A 26,784-nucleotide genomic window follows, 5' to 3' on the forward strand; every position below is an offset into this window, starting at 1 on the left:
TTGGCAACAAATATATAAGCTTTGTTTCAGTGTAACTAGCCACTGATTAACTGTAGTGTGTTTGTTTTACTATTAGGAAAACAGATTAGTCAAAGCTGTGTTATATAATTTGCAAGAAGATATAAAACACTCACACAAACATCTATATCCATGAGGTATTTTTTGGAGTACCTCCCTGTGTTTTCTCTTTCTTTAGTTTCATATAAAATATGTATATACGTACATGTACAACAAAGCAAGAAATAAGGGCATACCCAGCAAATACTATTTAATATTGAGGATTTCATCACACTATACGTATTTACCATGGGCGCTGCCCTAGGCCCGACCCGAGGCAGTGACATCTCCACAGTCAGCATCCTGAATGCATTAAAAGGCGCTGCGAGCCTTTAAGACACAGCATGCTGGGATATGACATCATATCCGCACACGCGGTTTCTTAAAGGTGCCTAGCGCCTTTTAATTCAGTCTAGGCTGTGCTGGCACAGCATTAATAGCGCAAGTAGGCCGGTTGGGGAGATCAAAGATGATTTCTGAAGAGGGCAACCAGCCCCTTCCCCTCTGTTTTGTAGCAGCTCCTCGACTGCTGCCCCCTAGTAGCCCTTTTGCCTAGGCCTGGATATGCCACTGACTATATAGCCAGATATTGCTTAGCCTCTATCTAATCTAATACTTACATGTCTTAGATAAGCGCTTTTAAAAATTGTATTTGCTTTTTGTACGTAAGGCATAATACATATATATTTTGTGTATTGCACGAAGAGCACACACCCTTGCTCCGTGTTCCATGTTAGGTGTGTCACAGCTTGCTGACTGTACAGAAAGGTTTTGGCAGTTTTAAGTCTGACTCATGTTCAAGTTATAATTAGGTGGTTTGCTAATATATACAGGCATGGAAAAACACTGGAGAATGATCATACAAAAATCTCAGTTCTAACAATGCACCATCCAGATAGCAGCCTCACATGTGATGGACACGTCATTTTTAAATGTTATATTAAACACATCTGAGGCCCTTTGCTGCAATAGGTCCTTCTTAATAGGGTACCTGGAGCACTTCTTGTGTGAGAATGGCTTTGTGTAATGGTGGTGTTAGGTCAACACAAAGGACGAGTTAGTCCTAGACAGCCTTTAAGGAGTCAACATTGTCAAACATCACTCCCCTGCTAAGAAAAAGAAGAAACTGACCCAGAGACCTAGAAGCAGTGCTTCTAATATATATATGGCATGGAAGAGTGGGTCTCCCCTTCCTTGGCTTTTTTATGCCTATGTTATTAGTCTCATGTATGTAAAGCCAATCCACAGCACAATATTGGTCATACAACTGTGGTGAGGCCATGGTTAGCAGCACTTGGGTGCAGTAGTTCTTCACACTAACACACAAACCTGCTCAAATACCATACACTAGCACTAGCCATACAGACACACACATATTCTAATATCATACTTTAATGGATACATACACACACTCTCCCTCTCCCCAGAGCCATTAACAGTAGGCACACCCCTGACATCATAGTCTGACACAAACACCTATGCTATACACGTGCATATAGATTAACACCATATGCTCAGACACCCATACACCAGACATTTACACAACTACTGTCACACGTTCCGCCGCGGCGGCACATACCTTTGGTGCTCGCGTCGGCTCGCCAGTTCCCGGCACCTCCGTCACTGCTGTCGACGCCGTGCGCACGCGTCAGTGTCGCGGCTCCGCCTCGATCCGACGTCGGCAGGGCAGCCTTGCCTCCACACCCTCGGCCGGGACCGAGGTACTGCCGGGACCGTGTCGGCTGCGACGACTTCACGCAACGGACGCAACGGACGCAACGCAGCGGCCTGTATGTGAGTACCGTCTCCTATTTAGGCCCCTTTGTATCCCCAGTCTTTACCCGTTCAAAGTGTTATGCTTTTTGGGTGTGCTGTTTCCTGCCATTTCTCTATTGCCTTGTGTACCGACCTTTGCCTGTTATTTGACCACGATTCTTCGCTGCCTGCCTACGACCCCGGACGTGTTTAACCGTTATTGCTTCTGATCTGCCTGCCTACGACCGCGGACCCATTTAACCGTTTTTGCTTCTGATCTGCCTGCCTTGACCTCGGATACGTTTGACCTCGCTGCCTGCCATTGCCCTTGATCACAGACTGTTTACCGGACTTCTCTAGCAGTGCATATCTGCATAGTTGGATCCTCCTTCGCTACCTGACCCCGTGACAATTTTGAACGGGTCTAACGTGGATCCCGCGCATATGGCGCGGTTGCAAGCACGTCAAGACCTCCAAGACCAGCGTCTCGCTGCGCAGGCCACACAACTCCAATCCTAGGAACAAAAGGTCGACGCCATGACGGACCTGTTGCGTTCCTTGACGTCTCTCCCGACAGTGGGATCATCTCATCACAGAGACGCCTCCCACGAGGGCCGCCGCAAGGTTCCCTCTGCCAGAAAAATACTCTGGGGATCCGAAGGAGTGTCATGGGTTCCTCAACCAATGCATGCTCCACTTCCGTAACCATCCCCAAGCGTTCCAGTCATCCTCCAAAAGGGTCTCATTCATCATATCCCTGCTCAAAGGTGAAGCGTTACTGTGGGCATCTCCCCTTGTGGAGCAGGAATCGTATCTCCTAGAGGACTGCCCCGCTTTTATGGAAGCCGTACGAACCGTCTTTGACGCTCCAGGTCGTAAAGAGACCGCAGAGTCCTCACTGCTCGAATTCCAACAAGGCCGCAAAACCTTGGTCCAATACACCGTGGAGTTTCGCACCCTGGCCCATGAAACCAACTGGGAGGAAGGCGCTCTCAAAGCCGCCTTCAGATGAGGCCTCAACGAGAAGATCGAGGACGCCCTCGTTTTCCACGATACCCCCGCGGATCTCGAGGACTTCATAGCCCTCTGTCTCCGAGTGGATAAACGCATCCAAGAAAGGTTGAACGAACACAACCGAGGAAGAAGATCAGGGTCACTTGCCTCTGGTTCCCCAAGGCCTTCGTCTTCTACATCCTCCTCGTCCGTTGCCGAAGAACCCATAGAAATAGGGATCGTCCGCCGACTCACCGAGGCCGAAAAGTAACAGCGACGTACACAGGGGCTCTGTCTCTACTGCGGTCAAGCCGACCATCTATTGCCCTCCTGTCCCATCAAGCCGGTAAAAGACAACGCTTAGGTTGCACAGGAGAAGGCACCCTAAGCACTTATCGTTTTCCTTCTCCTCCCGCTACACGCATGGCGGTGCCCATCTCCATCCGTTGGGAGGAACACGCAGTGGCCGCCCGCGCCTTCATAGATTCCGGAGCTGCGGGCATTTTCATGGACCACCAGTGGGCAAAAGAGAACCACATACCGCTCCGCACCAAAGAAGCCCCCTCTCTGGTGGCCTCCGTTGACGGCACTCTTCTGGGATCAGGACTCTGGTGGGGGTTACCCACCAGGAACAGCTCACGTTTGAGATAATCAAGTATCCTCATGCCTCTCTCATCCTGGGACATCCCTGGCTACGTCAGCACAACCCTCACATTGATTGGGGAAAAGGAGACATATTGTCATGGAGCAACCACTACCAAGAGAATTGTGTCATACCCTGTCGACGACTCAATCTCGTCCTCGAAATCACACTCACAGACCCCAGAACCCTTGTACCGAAACACTACTGGGATTATTTGGATGTGTTTTCCAAAAAAGACGCGGAGAGACTACCACCACACCCGCCCTACGATTGCGCCATCGCCCTGTTGCCTGGATCCAATCCACCACGGGGTCGTACTTACCCTCTCTCCGAACCGGAAAACAAGGCTCTGGAAAGATACATCAAAGAAAGCCTGGATAAAGGCTTCATCCGCCCGCATGTGACCAACCAGTTCACTGTTCCCTTTAAGCCTCCTGCTCCGCTCGACGTCCAGGGTCATGAGGAGTACGTAGTTGACAGGATCCGTGATTCCCGTAGGGTTCGGAACGGCCTGCAGTACCTCGTGGCCTAGAAGGGGTACGGTCCTGAGGAGTGGACTTGGGTGCCGGCTCGCTTCGTTCACGCCCCCCGTTGTGTCGCTTGTTTCCATGCGCTGTACACCCTTCGTCCGGCTCAGTCGCGCTCGGGGCGCACTCCTGGTGGTGGTGGGGTTCCGTTACACGCGCCGCCGCGGCACATACTTTTGGCGCTCGCGTCGGCTCGCCAGCTCCCGGCACCTCCGTCACTGCCGCCGACGCCGTGGGCACGTGTGAGTGTTGCGGCTCCGCCTCCACCGTGATCCGACGGCGGAGTCCCCTACGCGTACCGCCGGGACCACGGACGCAACTCACGCTACGTACGCAACGCCGCAGCCTGTATGCGAGTACCGTCTCCTATTTAAGCCCCTTTGTATCCCCAGTCTTTACCCGTTCAAAGTGTTATGCTTTTTGGGTGTGCCGTTTCCTGCCATTTCTCTATTGCCTTGTGTACCGACCTTTGCCTGTTATTTGACCACGATTCTTCGCTGCCTACCTACGACCCCGGACCTGTTTAACCGTTATTGCTTCTGATCTGCCTGCCTACGACCCCGGACCTGTTTAACCGTTTTTGCTTCTGATCTGCCTGCCTTGACCTCGGATAGGTTTGACCTCGCTGCCTGCCATTGCCCTTGATCACGGACTGTTTACTGGACTTCTCTATCAGTGCATATCTGCATAGTTGGATCCTCCTTCGCTACCTGACCCCGTGACAACTACACAATAAAAAACACCACAATATATTATATATATACACACACTCACCACCTCCTTCTCCTCTCCACCTCTTCCCCCCCCTCTCCAGGTGCAGCTCCCACAACGTTCCTTCCTTAGCTTGCTCATTAAGCCTTCCACTAACTGAAGCTACTACTACATGTTTGATGACCCTAAGGTTCTATGGTGCCATAGCTGCCTTAGAGTGCCCCAGTCAAACAAAATAGTGTTATATTTTAATGCACAGATTACAAGGCCTTCAACAGTTTAATAGTCAATTTATATTCCCACCAACTCTAATTAGGTTTGCTTCAATTTTTGTTTCCAACTTGTATTATAATGAATGTTAAAACCAAATACAGACCATTTATGATTTCAATATGCATTTAGGCGATATGCTATAATACTATAGTTGCAGTAACACCAACAATGTCTCATTCTAAAAACATAAGCATTGTCTAGGGTACCAGCGAAGACCACTACCCTATACATTGCAGCACCATCTACTGAATCTATAAAACTGTAAGCAACCTCAAAATTGTGATGGTCAGAATCCTAATCAATTGCTATCTGTGACAAGATCTGTCCACCTGCAATTCATGGTATACCATGCCCACTTTAGCTGCTACAAATGGAAACAGCCTCTACATCTCTAATTTTTAATGCAGCTTATAAAACTATTATCTTCTTAGTACAGTCTTCTACCAGCTTACTTATACTTACTTTCTTTACTTAAGTTTTACAAGGCTCTAATGAAGCCATGTTAGCTTTATACTGCTTACAGTATATCACAGATCACTAAATGACAGACAATGAATCTGTAACTAGATATTATATTGTGTGTCTAATGATACAACATGTACAATTTTGGCAACTTTCTTGATTGGTGTACAGGAGAGAATGCAGGAACAATTCTCTTTGTTTATTATCCTTTAAGGGACTTGTGTCACACTGTCACACAGAATCCTCAGCCGCTTTACAAGGCTATATCAGCTTAATAATTAGAAGAGGATTTTACCGGCCATGTGATGTGTGTCCATTACTTAAGCTTTACTATTGCTATAGATGGAGTTCTGCATAAGTGGGCATTTTTTTTTTAAGAAGTACATTCTCTATAAAACACAGCATAATACAACAAACCAGTGGATTTACGAGGTCCCATGGGGAAGAACCGATTGCTCTGGGATTTCTATACGCAAAGGCAAAGAGGATACAGTCTACGCTTGTCATGGGTAAACTTACACTTCATCTTCTCACACGGCAACCATTCTAGTTTATTGCTAGGACAGGAATTGGAAATGACTGGGGTTAGTCAAAAGCAACAAAGTTCAGTCTCAGCAAAATAAATGTAAGTGACTTGATTTTATAGTGGTTTATTTTATATAAAACTATTTGCAATAAAACAGAAGTTTTAGTTTGTCATAATTTTAAGAAATATTGTTTCAGATGAGTGCATTACTGTCAAATCAATCACTTTTCTATCCCTGTTACTCAATGAGTTTCTATGAAAACTATAGCAACTCATCTATTTAAAGAAATTAAACTTGAGTCGAGAGGGCAACCGAGCTGAAAAAGGGTATCAATTTGACAAAATAGATCCCTTTGCTTAATTTGAGGAGCAGGGACAACAAACTGTTGTGCACAAATTTCTGTGTCCATCTTGGTCACCCATTCAACAGAAGCACGTGACAAATTATACAACCGAAAGCAACTCGATGATCCTCTCAAGTCAATTTAACTAGAGTCTTTCAATCGCCATATCAACAGTTACAGCTTATTTGAAATGATTTGATGCTTTTACTACTAGTATGGTTATGGTTGATATACCTGTTGAAAAGCAAGTGACTCAATTAAGTGCATCACTCAAGGCATCCACGGGGTCCGGTATTAGAGCCATTTGGTTAAAGCATTTGGTGAGTCTTTGGTAGAATACGCTATTAAATGGTTAATAATTCAAGCATATGTGGGTCAGCTCATTTAGCAATTAGTATGCAAATGACCATAACGTAAGCACTAGTTTCCACAGCATAAAAATTGTCTGCTTTGTGTCAGGAAACCAATCCAAGCATTTTACCAATCTGTCCATAAGTTATACTATTATACGTTACACAGTGTAAGTGTCTAACTGGCTACAATTCATATTAAGTAGGTATTTGGACATTGTAGTGGTTTTTATAAGGCTACATTAGCATAATTTATTTAGAAAATACATTTAATGAGGATTGCCAGGGTGCGTCCATATAAAAGTATCAACACAAAGCATTAGTACAGACAACTGGACAGAACTGGAAAAATTAACTTCATCATTTTCAATAAACTACAAGCAAGGTCACATTCTTGCCCCAGAAGATCAGTATTCGTTACAGAAGCTGAAGTCCACACACTAGGCCTCATGTTGGTATATCTTATCATATAAAGAGGATCAATACATGATCACAAAAATACGGAGACACAACTTTGTTTGAGATTGATTCTTTTCAGACCCATATACACGTACATAGGGCTGTACACATATACTTTAGAAGTCAGCATACAGCAGTAAAATACGAAGTACCAGTAGTAAAACGTTTTTAGACTTCAAATTACACAGTACCTCCAAGCTTTCAGGCATCCAAATTACGACACCTTTGTTGGGTGGCATAGTTACAGGCCGGGCTGGGACAAGATCATCCACTTACCTGTCCTGACACCTTACAGTGCATTGGGGCAAAACGTTGGAATATAACATCATATCGCACTGCTCTGCCTCAACACTTTGCAAGGTGGCCAAGCGGCAGCTGCAATTGGTTTCACGGCACAGCGGGCAGTTAGGGGATACTGCAGGGCCGGCCCTACCATGGATCAGAGTGGGGCAATTGCTCTAGGCGGCACTTTTGAAGGTGCGGCACTTTGCCGCCCCAAGCCCCCCCTCGGTCTCTGCTTGTAATGCCGCGCTGGAAGATGACGTCATTTCCGGCGCTCATCATTACAAGCTGGCACCGAAACTGAGCAGGGAGACTCGCCGCAGGACTGCTGAAATTTAAGTACAAAGGGGGGGGATAGGGTAGATAATAGGGAGGGAGAGGAAGGGTAGATAATGGGGGGGCACTTTAAACTTCGCCCCAGGCGGCATTATGCTCTGGGATACCGTGATCTGCGTATGTGGCGATTTCGACTGTACACAGAAGTAGGACATTGGGGCAGAAACCTGGACTGTCCCAGTCAAAATGGGACACATAGGAGGTGTGCAGACCCAAACCAGCTACACAGGACATAACGTACATTTCACACATACACTTAGACAGATACGTGTATTAAGGTCTTTATGGGAATTCAAAGGATTGTCCTTGGACATGCCCACATTGGCCTAAGTGTATTTTATTTCACTTGTTGAACATGTTCGTCTAAATATACATACATTCGTTTGAATGGATTAAAGCTGTTTTTTATGCAGCACAGGCTCATGCCATTGCAACCCTTTGCTGTACTCAAAGCTATGCAAATAAAGGAGCCCATGTAACTAGGGGCCAGGAATGAAACGAACATGCCTTTTGTCTTCTTCTAGCATTCTCAAAGTGCTTTAGAAACTTGAAGGTGAATTCAGAGCGGGATCGGTTTTAGACACTCATATTTTAATGCATTTTTATTGTGATGTATCCGTTTGTGGTCTGTCAGTTCTAGTCTTATCATACCCCTTGAATATATGTATTGCAAGAAGTGCTGCATAAATTGTTGGCACAATTTTAATAAAATATAATAATTGCCAGCTAGTTTTATTCTGTGGAGGAATTGTTAAGCATTTCATGACTAGGGCTACTTTGTTGCTTACCACTAACCTTAGGACGTAATGCTGATAAAATGCTAATTGGTCATTTACAATGATGAAGTACCAAAGCATCAGAAGATAACTAATTTCTTAAGGGTATTTTTTGTTCCACAGAAAGACTAAAGTGTTTTAGGGTTTAGTTTATTTCAGCATCAACAATGCCACCTGCTGGCAAATCTTATAAAGTACACTGCCTGCTTACACAAGGAGCGTCTACACATACCTTCAGTTGTGAACATCAATGCTTCTCATTTTGCAGTCTGGCAACATGTGCTCCCCTGGGGATTGGAGGTGTGCTAAAATGTGAAAATCATTTTCCACCTATCTTTTATATCACCAATGTACACAATAAAATACAGTTGAATGTGAGTGGGGAGATAAAGGTCAGAAGGGCCCTTTCTGAAAAATGTTGAACCAGCACAAAGAGACGGGAACAAGTGGTTGCATGGGCTGATGGGGAACCCTAGAGACACAGGCAGCCAGCAAGGTGGCAAGGTTAGTGGCCCAAACAAGCCTTTGCACCTGCAGATGCATTTCCTTACTGGTACCCGAGAGATGTCTAATGAGAGCCTGAAATCTATCTTGCCAGTAGGAGATACATGACAAAGGCAAACTTTCTTTTGGGGGAGGTGTTCAAATCATACCATAAATTGACTTCTTATGGCAATTATTACATGAGAAAGACTTTGGGATAAATGTATACAAGTTTGTCTCCAATGTCAGCTCTCTGTTGCAAGGGAGGTATAAAAATGGGATTAAAACATCATTTTGCCTCTATGTAAGTCAATGGCAAGACTGAACACTTAATATGACTTGCAAATCTAGGCACCTTGTTTTATAAAGGAGCTTGACAGAGTGCAGAGGATGGCTAAAATGTTTAACGCAAGGAATGGGACACTTTAGTTATTACGAAAGGCTAGAAGATGTCTTTATACTAGAAGAAGCAAACCACGCTGTAGACAGGATATGATCTAATTACACCAATACATACAGAAACAATAAAAAAAATACATTTTCTGTTCAGAGACAAAGAACAATATGTTTTCCATTTAGACTTGTAGGAAAGAATTTTCACCTAAACCAGCAAAAAAGCTTATTTACTGTAATGAAAATAAAAGTGTGGAATTCACTACCTATGGTGTCCTATTAAAATCTACTGCTGTCTTTAAATATAAATAACTTTTGCACCCCAGCTGGGCACCACTTTACCCAAACTGGTCACTCCATACATGACCTTAAAATCAAAACACTGAGAGGTCATTTCAAAAACACCCAAGAAAGAAAGACATTTGAAGCCAAAATGATACATTTTTATGATTGTAAAAACAGAGGACTTAATGTGGATTTGAGCTTCTTAGCACACTAAGAAAAACTTCCTATAACCTGTGCCTTTTTTTTTTTCTTCTCTCTCTCCTACACGCTTACCCCTGCTCCCCCCCTTGCCTTATCTGTGCAGTATATGCCACCATTTACTATTTACGACCCTCTTAGTTTTTTGTCTGCTAATTCTCTACCTTGTTGTTTTAACCCCTGTTTTAACCCTGTATCAGAACATGTACTGGTCAGTTTTAAACTGTGGTTTTCACTTGCTTGGTCAGAAATGCTTTTGACTTGATAAAGGGAGGACTCCCGAAAACTCGTCTATTCTTTTAAATACTGTTAGTCCAATAAAAAAGGTATTACAAGATTCTGCAACATTCTGTTTTTTGCATTCGTATACACTGGACTAATACGGCTACCCCAAACTACAGTTCAATGTGAGGTAATAGCCTTCTTCTAGAGGTCGAGAGGTTCAACTTCACAGATATGTGTTTTTTTTTTTTTACCTAAAATTACTGTTGCTACATTAATTAATCAAAACAACATCAATACAATCCTAATATGCATATGGGTTAAAGCCATTTGTTTTTTTTCCTGCAAGAAGCTGAAGTATCCACTATGTAGGGGCCTTTATCCTAGATGGCCCTTCAAAATGAATGGAATAGGCTAAAACAACCACTCTCATGGAAGCTCTCTATAGCCAGTGCCTGCTTTACGGAATAAACCCTTTTGTGTATGCATTAGGTTGTTCCCATCTATGCATTGTCTAGACATCACAGTGGTTTTAATACACAAAGGGTCTTATTCACTAAAGAAGGAGCTGGCGAAATGTCATTTAAATTCCCAACTCTTTTTAATTAAGCTCAGACTGATGACAGCAACACAATTTCTATTGTTACTGTGCTTTGATTGTTTGCTTGGCTACATTTCAGCAGAAACCCACAAAATAGTAACATTTGTAAAAAAAAATTGAAGTAGGTTTTATGTGATTTTCTGGGTTTTTTTGCTTCTGCAGTACATGATCTGACAGTGAGACATATTAAACCAGATGCCCGTAAAAGAGGATGCTTACATTTCACCAACTTAACCATACATTATAAAGAGCTAACCTCAATGAGCTTGTCCTGGAAGTAGGACCGAGTTGGCTAAACACAATCACACCAAATGTAATCACAAATAAAATTTTAACAGCAAAGATACAACACATTTTCTTTACAAAAATATTCTGCATTATACTGCTTTTCATTTTTAGGAAAAAAAAATAAACAACCTTCCGAGTTCTGATTTCACTCATCCTAATGGGGGGAAAATCCAATAAACACCATACCGTGTAATACCAAGGAGAACACTCACTAAGGAAGAGTTTGCAGGAATGTTCAATATTTCAACAACCTCAATAAAACGCACTTTGAAAGCCAACAGTGAGTTTCTCCTGCAAAAGGGCCTGAGTTGTTAACATGGGAAACCATCTCACGCCTACTCATGGAGGTCTAGTCACTAAAAAGAAGAGTTTGCAATAGAATTGTGGTTTAATCCCTTTACTTCATTATACATTATGAAGGGCAAACTCCAGTGATTTTCCACATCAGTGAGATTGCTTCATAATCTCCTCACTCGCTTCTTCCTGGAAAAACTTGGCAGTGATGATATTCCTAACGAAAAGTGAAGTGAGGAAGTTGAGACCACTACTTTCCAGCCACATTCCAAACTCCTAGTTTAGTGAATAAATCCTTAAGATATTTCAACTTCACCACATAAAACACAGTAATCTACAACGTGTTGGTGGGGAAGTTTTCAGTAGCAACAAATTGTGTTAGTACGCAAAATATACAATTTACAGCCAGAGAGGCAGTATTGGATTTACAGACCCACGATGCCAAAATTAACTTTTACACCAGACAGCATTTTAAAAGGTATGTTCTAAACAATGCATTTAGGCACAGAAAAAATATGAAAGTTTAAAACTTTAGACTTTACAAAGTTTTTAATCACATACTTAATAACTTATGCTACTATCACCCAGCTATTTTTTTTTTGTTACTTTGTCTAATTAGCTCTGGCCTTGTTCATCTGCTTTTACATACTATATGAGCTCTGATTTCAACAACTTTATATAATTAAATTGAGTGCTTAGTAGCAACACAGTCACTTACTCTCTCTAAGTTTTTAACGTCTTAATTTAGGAATAAAAGGAACTTCGTATGTAAACATAGCTAAACATAAAAGTTAAAGTTCAGCTTCCTCATCTTTGGGATCCTCCTGGAAGTCCAACACTGGTTTGCTAACATCGTCTTTATGACGGTTTTGGCAATGCGTTTGATGTTTTTTAAATCCCCTTGAATGATCAGTCTGAAAATTACAGAGGTTACATTTAAACAAACCTTTGCTATGGGATGCAAGATGGGTTTTTAGATGGGTCTCCATCAAAAATGTCTTCCCGCAGGTTTTGCATACAAATGGACTTGGCAAATCATGCCTGGTAATCAAATGGTGCATCATTGGCCCCTTTTTCAAGGGACGACATACACATAACAGACAATAAAATTTTCCCTTTGCACGGCGAACATGTTTCATTATTTCTTCATCTTTCATGAAGCCATCCTTATCTTCGGTAGGATCAGGGGTGTCTTGTGGAGCAGCCGTATCCCCTTCATCTGGAGCATCCAATGCATCTCTAGACCAAGATGGCGTACTATAATCTGAAAAAGGTAAAACACTTGCCAGTTGAGCTGGGGTGCTCCCACTTTGTGTAATATTAAGTTTTTCCTTTGCCTGGATAGAATTTCTTTCAGGTGGGAAATCTTCATCTTCAGATAACATGGATTGTTCCTTTGATACCAACGGGTCAAAATCTGCATATTCTTTTGACTGAGTTGGTGTTGAATTACCCTCTAAATATTTTGGCATGTCTTTCGACTGAGGAGATGTGTCCTCTTCCTCTGAAAATTCCATTAAACCTTTTGAAACCGATGGAGTGTCTTCTTCTGAAAACTCCATAATGTCCTTAGATAGGGCTGGGGTGTCTTCGTCTTCTGAAAACTCCATGATGTTTTTGGACACATTTGGTGTCTCCTCTTGTTCAGAACAGCCCACAATATTCTCAGATATGGATCTTGTGTCTTCCTCTTCTGGATATTCAATGTTTTTAGCCGTGTTTATTGGCTCATCTTCTTCTGAGGACGGCATTGTATCTTTAGACTGAGCTGGAGCCTCACCTTCCACAGTAAAGTCCATCATTTTTTTAATCTTAGTAACAGGTTCATCTTCTTCAGAAGAGTCTGACATTTCCTTTGAATGTACAGGAACGTTATCTTCTGAGCCATTATCTGTGGGCTTCGCCTGCGTAGGCATCTCATCTTCAGAAATGTCTTCAATACCCCTTGACTGATCATTTACAGTGTCATCATCAGATGACTCTTGTAGTTCCCTGGGTGGTGCTATAGTATCCTCATCTTCAGAAAAATGTGGGATGCCATCTGGTAGAGCAGGTGACTCATCTTCATCATCAGAAAACTCTGGAATGTGTTTTGCTAGTGAAGCTGTGATATCAGTAGAAATCTCTGTGTTGTCTTTTGCTTTAACTGAATTTGTTTTGCTTACTTTACTGCTGGTGCTGCTAGACTCTGATTCTAGCAGCTCCTGATCGCTACTTAAATCCTTATCCTTGGTCTCTGGAGACTCTGTAGATGCCTTTTCTAAACTGTTGCTTTTAAATTCACTGTCTGAGCTCTGACTTGGCACTTTCTCTGGCCAAGATGTGAGTGTATCATTTTCATCAACTTCATCTACCTTGTCTTCCTGCTTCTGTTCATCTTGAGATCTTTCATCCTCACTTGTTCCACTTTCAGAATAATTCTTCTCAGAGTTCACTACGGATCCTGGTCCTGACTTCATCTCTGCAGAATCTTTCTCCTCATTGTCCCATTTTTCGGGCGAGTGCCGAGACAGGATATGGTAATAAACATTTGCAAACATCTTACTTGTGAAGAAGCATTTATGACAATGAAATAATCTTGCACTTTTCTGATAAAAAACTAGCTTTCCTAATCCGCCAGTATCCATTTCATCACAAAATTCTGGATGGATGGTTCCCATATGAAGTTGTGTGCTTTCGTAATCGCTGCCATGGAAACTGCACCGACTGCAGTCAAAACTTTGAGCGCCGACTTTTTCCATGACTTCCATTCTTGAGACTTACTTCGCCAACACCAGATGCAAAGACCGCAGTACTCCCAAATAAACCTTTGAATAAAATATAAATAAATATTATGGAAGCCAAAACAGGACCATATTAATGGAGAAAGATATTTAAATTTTATTATCAATGCTGACATTCGTCCGTTCAAAAACACAGTAAGTGCCAAATATTCTGCTCCCCTGAAAGCATATTTGTTTGATTCAGATACATGAGCACAGCCGCTTTTGCATTTATTAAAGTGTCATTGGCTATAAGTGGGTAAAATTCACAAACTAAAACAAGATGTATATTAGTGACGTATAAAACGTTTGATATACCGTATTGGCTCGAATATAGGCCGCACTTTTTTCCCCCACTTTAAGTTTTTAAAGTGGGGGTGCGGCCTATATTCGGGCTCTAGCGCCCGACGCCCGGGACATGCAGTCCCGGGCGCCGGGCAGGCAGCGGGGTTAGGATACAGATCCCCCGCAGCGGTGCAGGGGACCTGCATCCTTCTCCCCGATACGCTCAGACAGCCTCCCCTGCCAGCACTTCCCACGGGGGGGGGTGCCGGCACGGGAGGTTATCTAAGCGTTTTACCTCTGCCCACCCCCGACTTACCGGAGCAGACTCCCGGGTGTCTTGAGGGGCCGGCGGGAGACATTTACGCAATACGCGCATGCAACTTCCGGTACCGGAAGTTGCATACGCGTATTGCGTAGATGTCCCTCGCCGGCCCCGCAAGACACCCGGGAGTCTGCTCCGGTAAGTCGAGGAGGGGGGGCAGAGGAGGACAGCGGCAGCGTATCTCGGGGAGGGAGGACAGCGGCAGCGTATCGCGGGGAGGGGGGACAGCGGCAGCGTATCGCGGGGAGGGGGGACAGCGGCAGCGTATCGCGGGGAGGGGGGACAGCGGCAGCGTATCGCGGGGAGGGGGGACAGCGGCAGCGTATCGCGGGGAGGGGGGACAGCGGCAGCGTATCGCGGGGAGGGGGGACAGCGGCAGCGTATCGCGGGGAGGGGGGACAGCGGCAGCGTATCGCGGGGAGGGGGGACAGCGGCAGCGTATCGCGGGGAGGGAGGACAGCGGCAGCGTATCTCGGGGAGGGAGGACAGTGGCAGCATATCTCGGGGGGGGGACAGAGTGGCAGCATGTTTTTTTTGGTGCTTTTTTAAAGAAAAAAAACTTTTTCTTTAAAAAAGCACCAAACTTTTAGGGTGCGGCCTATATACGGGGGCGGCCTATATCCGAGCCAATACGGTACATTACTGAGGCAGAGACTCCTATCAGGAACACGCAGGCCAGAGCCTTCATTCATGAACCTAGCATACACCTAAAACATGTTGTTACTACACACATTAAAAGACACACAGTTGTTACAACACACATTGGGGCAAACAAAAAGTACTAAAGATTAAGAAAGGGATAGGGAAATGATCTTTGGGCTATTCTAAACCAAATCAGCCTCAGAACGAATAGATTCCGCTAATATTTTCTGACATAGATTTTGTGCAAGTTACATATTGGATTTAGTGTTCTACTATAAATAGCACCAAAATTAATGTGCTTTAGAAAATACCAATAATGCTATCATTTTCCCTAAATCGACATGAGGAAAGTACGTGGTGTCCGTAAAACCTGCTTTGCGTTGGGTATGGCATCACTGCCCAAAACATAACCAGTTTACCAAATTACGTCAATAAGCCGGTCTATAGAGATGCGTGCGGATACACGCCACAGCAGTTATTTGCTACAATTGCGCACTTTGCGATATCCGCCACATATACAATAGAAACACGCAAACAGCTACATTTCCACAAGCGTTTGCTTATTAATAGGCTATTAAATACCCTCACAAAAAAACAAGTTCGCATAAATTAGTTTTACCCGCTCTTGTCGCCGCACGTGAACAACACCCACAAGCGCCCTATTATCTCCGAACGGTCTTGCCTTCAAGCTTTGGCAAAGGGAGCCAATCGGAGCTAAGCATTACTGCGTCATCACAAATGGACGTCGCCGTTTTTTTTTTTTTATTTCTTTTTCCTCTCGCGTGTGCTTTGGGTGGAATGCGCAGCTCCGTGAGACATCTTGTGTATGGCAGGCGAACCTGTTAAATGCTATTGTGTAGTTATACCTTGTAAAGTCGAGGAGCAGGTTCAGCGCAAAAATACTTTCGCTACTATACAGGTTAAGCGGTCGGAAAAAAAACGTACTCTGAAACCGCTACGTAAAGGGAGCTGTAGCTGTGGGTTTATAATCATTATCTTCATTTAGAACCAAGAACAGCGTGGACTTTTTATTTGTCAGTCAGCGTGGTTGTTTTGCGTATATTCTGTTAAAACGTCGACGTTGTAGCCACCAGTGACAAGGCTAGATAAATTGGGTAATCGTTCCACGGTGGAATCTACTGTGTAGAAGAAATCCTAAACAGAAAAATGTACTTTTTATTTTAGGATATGTTTTGATTTCTTGTACATATTATCATTATTTTATTATTGTTAATAATTAATCAATAATGTCCCTTGAACATCAGGGCATTAACCCCTTAACGACCAGTGACATGCCATGTCTCACAAAAATAGTCTGTTGACGACCAATGACGGACCTGGCACGTCATGGCATTAAACATGCTTAGAAAGCAATCTACGATTGCTTCCTTTGCTTAAACAGCGTTGCTGTAATGCCTCGATTTCGAAGCATCACCAAGATCAGCATCAGGGGCCCTGTGTTGCCCCTATCCTGGACGCCAACATTTGCCATACACTGCATAGCAGGGCTTATGATCAACAATAGCCTCCTAAGCTTCAATGTTGTTGCTGAAATGCCTCGATAGCAAGGTATTGAGTGACACACACAACCCACCCCAGGACGCGATATGACCATTCTGGAGAGCGGTCACAATCGCCACTGCGAGAGATTTTGCCTCTAGCAAGACGGCAGCGTCCTTTAAAAAAAAAAACAACTAATTTCCAAGAAGATCTCTCTCACTCTCTAATCAGACAGTTGACATCATCATCAAATGCCTGATCATAACGTCAGCGATCACAAATTCTTGCTGCTGCATAAAAGTTAAGATCTATTATGTCCTAATAGGCTTTATTGGATATTTTTTTATTGAAACTCAAGGTGCCGGTGATTCAGTATCCAGTGAAGAAAAGGGCAGATATACAGACTGAACAGAACCACAGTGGAAACCAGACCTTGAAATCTTGACACTCCCCAAAGAGATAATGCTGCCACTATTGCAGAGGGATTGGATCTTTTTGGTCCTCCTCAAGAGTGCCATGAAGGAAACCACTACAGTCTTCAAGGAGAAATAAGGGCCAAAAAGAACCACAGCCTCCCCCACCCAATAGCCCAAACTTCTGGCTCCACTGTGGCATTTCCAGTGACCATATAGAAAAATGTGTCCATTTTCTGTGGCTCTGTTGCAAAAATTGTGGCTCGATATACAAAAATTGATCATCACACATGAACAAGGAGAAAAGAATAAAAGAAAGCTTCCCAACCAACTGAATCCTGTTTTTTCTTAGTAGAGACCTATGCATATACTGGCATCTGTATAATTTTCCGTGCCTAGGAAGAATATGTGGACCTGTTTAGGGATGAATACAAGAAAGCACAATGTGTTTTTTAGGGACCAGCCCGGACCGGTTCCTAAATGACACATTGTTCTTTCTCATATTCCTTCCTATAAAACTGGGAAGAAGATGGTGGGGTATGTTATGCCAGATGAGAAACACTAATCTTATAGAATGCGTAAAACAAATATATATAATTACCTAATATATGGCCAATACCTATGAAACAGAAATAACAGGCTAGAACATAAAAAAAATCAAGTGAATTGTCTTCCAACCTTGGAGTTCAAGATAAAGAACTTCACTGATGTGTTAGGTGAGTGACAGTCAGGACTGACAGATATGTAAATATAACTTCAAAGTTTTTGTGCCATACTGTCAGTATGTAGCTTGTAGGTCTTTGTAATTCCGGGAATTGGTATATTTCACAATAAGCCTGAAGTTGTTACATTGTACAGGCTAATCCGCCAGGAACTCAGCAGGCTACTCTGTAAACAACATCAAGTTTATCTAAGGAATAAAAGATTATGATTTAAATTGAATGGACTGGATATGGGAACGTGATTCTTATTGCTGCTATGCCAAAGCAAGGAGGGAGGAGAGATCTACATAGCTAAATAACTGCACAGAGAAAGGTAGGGACATTCTGAACGAGGAAACTGTGGAAAATGTATCATGGCATCCTTACTGCAAGGTACGCTGTATGAAGCCCAGTGTCCGGCTCCAGCCCCAAGCAAAGATTTCCATCACTTCATCGTCACACAGAAAGAGGTAACTGCAAATATTTCATGGTATTGTATCGTCAGAAACACTATAAATGTATTAATTTAATACCCCGATACATTGGATGTTATGTATAACGAGCAATTCTCATTTTCCAATGAAACTTGTAATTTGGTGTATTCACTATACCCATCGGTGGAACGTTCCTGCTGTTTGCTATACTTTGTACCATATCTGTCCTATATAAAGTCCAAATTGCAGTGTGTTGTTACAGCTATCCATGGGTTTATCACCAATAATTTTAATTCATTGACCCACTGGAATATTTTTTGAACTGAATATCAACTCACCTAGGAGAGCTATTTGTCAGCCAACCCTGTCCCTTGGAAACATAAAAAAAAATAAATCATATATCACAAAGCACCGATGTTTGCAAATATACAGCTCCACCATCATATATTTTATGTTTGTTCTAAAATGACAATATACTTTAAAAACAGATTATGCATTAGTGACCTTATGACTAGAAACCACTGAAATGTTCAGATCAGCAATAACATGCCTTGGGTTGCTATGGTGATAAGGTCACTATCCAAATATTGCATTAGAATTACTTTTTATATTTTAAAATACGGTATATAATTGAGCGCCAGAAAGGAACAATCTGCAATGTGGCACCTACCCATCTGATGCACTGAGAGTTAACTTGTTCCTAACGACGTATTGTTGTGTTGTTCGAATCAAGTACATCATGCCTGATGTGATTTTCTCTTCACTAAGTTACTATCGTTTCATCTTTCTACCAGACATGTGTGCAAAACAAGTTAACGTCCTCAGAGCCAGATATGGGGACAGTCGTGTTTGATTCCAGCAGGGGACAGATTTGTAGACCCTAAGTCTCAGGAACTCAGGCTCAAATTCTATCAACAAGAAATGTATATTAGGCTGATGGCCTTTACCAAAATCTTGTTTTTTAAGACAGGCTTTGGCCTAGAATGATTGTCTTGTGGATGTTGGTATTGACAGGTGCAAAGAAAGCCTCGGAAACAAGCAGACAACACACAAAACAGCTATGCCACATTTCTGAATTGTACAAAAAAATTGCATGATATGTGTGTGCATTTGGGACAGAGCAAGAGAGAGAGGCCTGGGGTGCCATTTGGTCAGGGGAACTAACCTAGACTGCTGCTATTTCTTGATTCAAAAGCTCCAATATGTGGTGAAACGTGTCGGGGCTGTGGTCTACGCCCCCTTTTTACTTCATAGGAGGATTAGGAGTACAGGGACCACTAGTTATTAAAATAATTTCTAATGATTAAGCAGCCATGCCAGCATCTATAGGGTCCTAGTGTGGATTGGGGGATATACTTGGATAGTTTTTTTTATTTAGAATAGGATTTTTTTAAGGATATTAAAGGTTTGATTTTATTTGCTATCACTAGGGTAATATGATCTTTGTCATTGATTTTGTTGATTTTGTAAAGCTAAAGATGCAGACATTAAGAAGACTATATCGATTAATGCACATTTATCTTTTCCCCCAAACATTACATTTTACAGTTATATATAATTAGTAAACCTAATGTCTATTACAAATTAAAACATCCATTTTATGTATTTTAAACCCTACACTATGTGCAAACCATAGTGAATGGCACCTTAACATTTTGCCTGTATTAACCATGCCTGAGCTTTGATGATCTATTAGTTATACTGGCTGTTAAGTTGATAATAAGTTACGTTTCTGATAACTAAAATATGTACATTTTAGTTAACAAAAACATATATTTCATCTTGGAGAATAAATATTGGAAGCTAAACGTCCCGGGAAAAATACTCTCTCATTTTTTTTATTACAATTATCACAACATATATACAGTAATTATAAAAATTCCAAATGAGACAGCACTGCATAAATGTACAAAATGTAATATTATATGATGCACAACTATTATTATTTTCTCTTTTTAAAATAGAAATGTTTCTCAAATGAACATTGGCAACCCTATTTTTCTATTATCAATAGTTCTTCCAACTCATCTAGTCTACCCATTTTCCATGATGTAGAGACTCAGACCTTAATCAGTTTAGGGCCTTGTCTTAGAATCAGGATATTCTTTATGCCTATCCCATGCATATTTAAATTCCCTCACTGGACTAACCTCTATTGCCTCTGATGGGAGGATGTTCCACTTATCTACCACCCACTTGATAAAGTAAAACTTCCATACTTTACAGCTACACCTCTGACCTTTTAGTTTTAGATTAGGACCTCCTTGGTCTAACATTTCTCCTCCATTGATCACTATATTTTATCTATAGAGTGCCAGTAGATTCCATAACTTTATGTAAATCCTTAATTCCTATTTGAAAAGTGTCGTCCCCCCACCTAAGAGCATGCCATTGATGAGGCCTCCTGCATTAAAACATTGCTTTAACATGATGTACTCTTCTTTTTCACAGGTGATTCTTAGATCATGGAAGATTTCTGTCCGGGCTGAGGAAAGAAAAGCGTTGCCAAAGGAAGTGAAGAAAACACACAGTGAGTTCTTGTTAGAAGAGGAGATGCAAAGTAAGTTTCAGGAATACTAGGCCAGCTAGTCGCTATGCAATATAAGTGGATCATCTTATGTATAAGCTTTAACCCCTATGCCTTAAATTTGAATGCAACAGTCAACTAGAGAATTCAACCTGGTTGCACTCAGCAGTACCTGGAACCTTGATGTTCAAGAACCTTGATGATAAACTGCTAGGATCAGCTCACTCGGCATTGGAACTTCTACGTTTAGCTGCCCCATTGGTGTTAAAGTTACATCCCATGTGGCATAATTCACCAGAACAATGTATTTGCTGACTTATCTGTGTCAAGCTAGATAGCAAAGGAGGCGGAATCATTAAAATTTTGAAAACAGGTAGATAAGACTGCTGCTACCAATAATGTAGGTTTCTAATAAATGCTTATTTTAGTCCGTATAAACCATTACATAAGTTTAATTTAATGTAGTGAACTGTAAAACGTAGGATTTGGAAAAGTGACAGATCTGCTCTAATGAGTGCTGCATGAATTGCTTTGTTGGCCTAATCACTGACCGTAATGTATTTGTTACCATAGTGCTATAGCTCAACAGAATCGCACAATGTTACTTCCTACGTATTCAAACTCCCTGGCCGGTGTTTAATATCCAGTTACTTTCAAGAGGTGACATGATTTGTTTATACTGTGAACTAAGTATTTACAGTATCATTGATTACATTTGATATATCTGTCACGATTGCACCCCAACAATCTTTGATAGTGAAACACCCTGTTCTAATTAAACATGGCACACAATGGCCAGGCATGTCTAGACAATTATTGGAATATTTTTTCTATAAGCGTGTCAAGATGATCACTCTGCTGGAAATACGGTTCGGTAAACTGGATATTTCACAACTGGTCTGCTGGTACTTGTGAGCAGCTAGCTGAATGCATACCATGGCAGTAATCCCCCATTTTACCCAGTCTTTATTCATGTCGCATGCTAATGCATGAACAGACCTACGTGTTCACATGCTCCCCTGTTGCAAGAATTAAGGATTGAACCCTGCCAGCTTCTGTGCCATCAAGCTAGATTTCCTATTCCTTAATATACAGCATGCACCAGTAATTCATCAGAAACAGCCCCTGAACATTGGCACAGAAAAGTTTTCTTTCTGGATTGCACAGGATACTGAAATAATGAATACTTTAGTGATTTTTGTTCCTGCACAGAGCAGATAAAAAAGATCTTCGGCAAAGACACCGCAGACTACGTACTGAATTTGTGCAGAGGGCACTGTGATTTTCTCGTGAGAATTCCATATAACCTCAAGATACGGATACTGTCTTTTCTTGATGCCAATGACATCAAGCACCTGTCAGATACGTGCAAAACTTTTCAGAAGGTAAATATTCAGTTTTAAAAGCGAAATTTAGTCTCAACTTATATTTTTACTTTGTAACATGTAATATATGCATGTAGGGCTGCAACTAACGATTATTTTAATAATCGATTAGTTGGCCGATTATTTTTTTGATTAATCGATTAATCGGATAAAAAAATGCAATTTTTTTAAATTTAAAATAATGTAATAAAAAACATACAATTTACACTTTCATCTCTTTATTGCAATGGCCTCTCTCTATTCACCTTCTTATTTTACTGACATAATAATAAAAGCTACAAGAACCCAAACACGGTGTTTCTCAGACTAGGTTTTAATACAGTTATTAGTAAATATTAATTCATATGTTAACTATTTTTCATATTTAATAAAAACTGAGAAAAAAGCGTTGTTTAAATTTTTTTTATTTACCAAACTGCCCCCGGTTATGCACATCAGACCCCCAGCTTGCCACTCTGCCCCCATATATGCCTTATACCTCTTAGATTCCACTGTGCCCCCTGATATGCCACTGTGCCCCTGATATGCCTTTTACCCCCAGATGTTTTATGACCCCCTGATATGCCTAATATCGATATGCCTTATACCCCCTATATGCCCTGAAATTCATAATACCCCCCATACACCACTATAACTCACCCATACACAACTTTGGCTCCTCCCCCTCCCATACACCACTCTGGCTCCTCCCCCTCCCATACACCACTCTGGCTCCTCCCCCCCATACTCCACTCTGCCTCCTCCCCCTCCCATACACCACTCTGGCTCTTCCCCCTCCCATACTCCACTCTGCCTCCTCCCCCTCCCATACACCACTCTGGCTCCTCCCCCCATACTCCACTCTGCCTCCTCCCCCTCCCATACACCACTCTGGCTCTTCCCCCTCCCATACTCCACTCTGCCTCCTCCCCCTCCCATACACCACTCTGGCTCCTCTCCCTCCCATACACCACTCTGGCTCCTCCCCCTCCCATACTCCACTCTGCCTCCTCCCCCTCCCATACTCCACTCTGCCTCCTCCCCCTCCTATACATCACTTTGGCTCCTCCCCCTCCCATACATCACTTTGCCTCCTCCCCCCTCCCATACTCCACTCTGCCTCCTCCCATACTCCACTCTGCCTCCTCCCCCTCCCATACACCACTCTTGCTCCTCCCCTCTCCCATACAACTTTGGCCCCTCCCCTCCCATACTCCACTCTGGCTCCTCCCCTCCTATACTCTACTCTGCCTCCTCCCCCTCCCATACTCCACTCTGCCTCCTCCCCCCTCCCATACTCCACTCTGCCTCCTGTCAGCAACGGATCTTCACTAGACACCAGGGAGCCGGGTAGAGCGGTAGAGTGGCGTATGGGAGGGGGAGGAGCCACAGTGGTGTATGGGAGGGTGGCTCCCATACACTCTTCTGACTCCTCCCCCCTCCCATACACCGCTCTGCCTCTCTACCCGGCTCCGTTACTGACAGTAACGGAGGCTGTCTGTGCGATGCAGACCCCCACCAGCTGACAGAGAGGATGATTCTCTGTCAGCTGGTGAGTGTCTGCATCGCACAGACAGCCTCCGTTACTGCACTTCACTTACACTGTGGCTTCTATGAAGCTGCAGCGAAAGTCCTTGTCAGTAACGGAGCCGGGAGAGAGGCAGAGTGACGTATGGGAGGGGGAGGAGTCAGAGGGGTGTATGGGAGGGGGAGAGAGACGGAAGTGAGAGACCGGCCGACAGTGAGGGGAATCCAGGTCTCCTGCAGCGTTGCGGGGGATCTGGATTCCGGTGTTATAATCCGATCTCTGTTTGAGATCGGATTATTATAAGGAGAGGAGTTTTTCAGAGCATTTGCTCTGAAAAAAACCTCTTTTTATAATCGATAAAAATCGATTCGATTAATCGATGATGAAATTCGTTGCCAACGATTTTCATAATCGATTATTATCGATTTTATCGATTAGTTGTTTCAGCCCTATATGCATGCATATTATTTCATTTTATACATTTAGATACACATATTTAAAATTAAACACATACTTTGGGTATAACGGAGATTTATGGGACCTAGGTGTCCATCCGTTAATCTCTTCAGTTATGTAGCTACAATTTGATATGCATATATTCCAAATTGATGAAAGATCTGGTGAGCTGACTTCCATCTGGATGCAATTGGGATTTGTCTATGTCATAAGAAGTCTGCGAAAATCTCTGTAGTCATAAATAATAAAAACAGATTTTCTGGCAGTTGGTGGTGGCCTATTGGGTAGAGGTAGGGAGCCTTATACCCCCAACTGCAAAAATCTGTTTCCTTGTGAAGTAGGTGGGTGTCAGATCATTTAAAGTCCTTGAACATATCTAAAGTGTTATGAACAGTTGCCAAAACACTAAGGCATTTGAAACAGCTCAAATATTTCATTCATTTATTTGTATGTGGTTAAAATTAATATTAAACAAATATTAAAAAAAAATATATCTCCTAGTCCCCGTGGTCTAGTTTAGTAGGAACCTCTTAGATGCAAAAGGGAGTAGTCAAAATACCTTGACAGACAAAAGGCACGTAAGAGATTTTTTTGGGTTATATAGCGAATAATTCCATAGCTCCCAGGAGTTCTTTTAGGGCAAAAGGTCACAATTTAACAATGTTGGGTGAAAGACAAGTGTTCAAAAGTACTTCAATATGGAAAGGGCATTTAGATACTTTCAATAGACTTCTGTTTTCAGGCAGTAATAAAACTCATTTAAGGAAGAAGAAAATATTTGCAATGGAGATGGTTATCCTGTAGACAAATGCAATGTTTTTAGAACATAAAACTGTCACTTATCTTATACAAGGGGAGGTGGGGGAAAAAATATAAAACTATTTGAAAAATTGTTTTCAAAACTGGTTGTTTAAATCGGTTTTGGGTTTTTATTTCTGTTATAGCTGTGCAGTAGCGATGAATTCTGGGAAAAAATAAAATCAAAACCAGAAAAACAAAGCAGTGCTGTCCACAGATCAGGATTTTCAGTTTCGATGAAGAAATACAATCAGAAAACAGAAGGTCCGCTTTGGATGCAAAGAAGACGAAGCACTTTTTTTTAATGGAATAAAGCAATTATTCCAAACTGCATCTACTTTGTCATGGCAACTTCTTAGTTTCCCTAATAAATGATAATCTAAAATATTGGTGGCACGAAACGTTTTTGATGCTTAATCAAATGATAAGCAAACCCAACTTAGTTACAAGAAAGCCTTTCAGCTTTACCATGAGAACAAAATCTATTTGAATACGTTTGATTTTTACTCATTCAATCACAATCGAGAACATTCACAAACGCAACACATCCAAGTCACAGCAGTATTTATTGAGAAACTATTTCAATAAAACACCACATATGCTTGTATTATATATTTATATATATATATATATATATATATTTAATCTATATGTATATATATATTTAATCTGCTTACTGCAAAAAAAGGTAATAAACCAATGCGTTTTGGTTCTTGTAGTTTGCGGTTTACATGAAATAATATCTTTCTCTGATTGATATGGTGTGATGCTGTGGAACTTCACTTTAATATTATACATGCTTTGCCCAGTATGATGCATAGAAATACTGAAGAGCAGTAATAAAATAAGAAAGAGGGCTTTCACTAAACCAGGATATGAATATTCAAGCCCGATCTATGTGCTGGCTTTCATTGACATGAGAGAGAATGTATACCCAGACATTTTTGGTGAAGGGCTTTGTATTGTTTCAGCTTTGCAATATGCATACACATAGGATCAGGTCGTGAACACCAGAATAAACATTATATGCGTCTGTTCTCACTGATACTAGCCATGCTTTGCCACGCGGACACAAACTCAGGCATATTGACCACTCTCAGTAATGATGGTACACACTGAAACATACAGGTCAGCCTCACGCATACAAGATTAAACACGACTGACAACCACTCAATCACAAATATCATCTCAAGCTGAATTTATGCAAACAGTATTCACAACCAGAAGACACACATATCACGCATCTCAGCCACATATACCTTAATGTGACATTAACACAATTTCCACGTCACAGTATGCACACTCATCTCAACTTCTTCCTCTTATCCATATATATATATATATTTCAACTTAGAAATATCCCGTAGCACCGTACTTTTAAAACTAGTGTGTATTTAAGTGAATGGGATGAGCAATACATTCTATTTACTGAACGTTAGCGCTAAGAGTTTTAAAGGCTCTTGCCGTTTCTTGACTAGACAGGTCAATTAGTCCCAGAGCTCATGTTGGCTTCTGTCTCTGGCAAGGATCAGTTATGGAATATATGGCTGGGGAGTCTTATATGGATGGAGTGGCCTGCTTGATGCAGACCACAGTTGCATTATACTCCGCAGAAATAGTCGATTCCATCCAGTTCTTCCATTCACAGGGCATTATACATGGAGACCTCAAGCCGTACCTGGGAACTTCTTCACTCCGGCTACCCAGAGCCTTTCCTTGTGGGATGCGGCCAGGAATGCCCACTGCCATCAGCGGGAAACACCCCCACTTAAGAGGGAAAATGGGTGAGGAGCA

The 26,784-nt window shown here is 42.2% G+C and overlaps 2 protein-coding genes across 2 annotated transcripts; one reads left to right on the forward strand and one right to left on the reverse strand.

Moving 5' to 3' along the window:
- Positions 1-10,990: 10,990 nt before the first annotated feature.
- Positions 10,991-15,948, reverse strand: CHAMP1 (chromosome alignment maintaining phosphoprotein 1). Its single transcript, XM_053455122.1, has 2 exons — positions 15,889-15,948; positions 10,991-14,065 (listed from the first exon to the last, which is right to left on the reverse strand). Exon 2 carries the CDS (start codon positions 14,006-14,008, stop codon positions 12,050-12,052), a length of 1,959 nt encoding a protein of 652 aa, XP_053311097.1. The 5' UTR covers positions 14,009-14,065; positions 15,889-15,948; the 3' UTR covers positions 10,991-12,049.
- Positions 15,949-17,861: 1,913 nt separating this feature from the next.
- Positions 17,862-25,353, forward strand: LOC128473095 (F-box only protein 36-like). The gene is made up of 4 exons (XM_053455144.1): positions 17,862-18,353; positions 20,769-20,877; positions 22,057-22,229; positions 25,137-25,353. Exons 1-4 carry the CDS (start codon positions 18,258-18,260, stop codon positions 25,293-25,295), a joined length of 537 nt encoding a protein of 178 aa, XP_053311119.1. The 5' UTR covers positions 17,862-18,257; the 3' UTR covers positions 25,296-25,353.
- Positions 25,354-26,784: the final 1,431 nt, after the last annotated feature.

Source organism: Spea bombifrons, chromosome 2 (assembly GCF_027358695.1).
Source record: "Spea bombifrons isolate aSpeBom1 chromosome 2, aSpeBom1.2.pri, whole genome shotgun sequence".
Classification (NCBI taxonomy): Eukaryota; Metazoa; Chordata; class Amphibia; order Anura; family Pelobatidae; genus Spea; species Spea bombifrons.

What these genes read in the sequence shown, in the direction of transcription:
- LOC128473095 (XM_053455144.1), top strand. Translation starts at nt 18,258, where the DNA reads ATGGCATCCTTACTGCAAGGTACGCTGTATGAAGCCCAGTGTCCGGCT. An exon ending in TCATCGTCACACAGAAAGAG is followed by an intron (nt 18,354 to 20,768) that starts GTAACTGCAAAT and finishes TCTTTTTCACAG; the next exon opens with GTGATTCTTAGATCATGGAA. An exon ending in GTTAGAAGAGGAGATGCAAA is followed by an intron (nt 20,878 to 22,056) that starts GTAAGTTTCAGG and finishes GTTCCTGCACAG; the next exon opens with AGCAGATAAAAAAGATCTTC.
- CHAMP1 (XM_053455122.1), bottom strand. Translation starts at nt 14,008, where the DNA reads ATGGAAGTCATGGAAAAAGTCGGCGCTCAAAGTTTTGACTGCAGTCGG.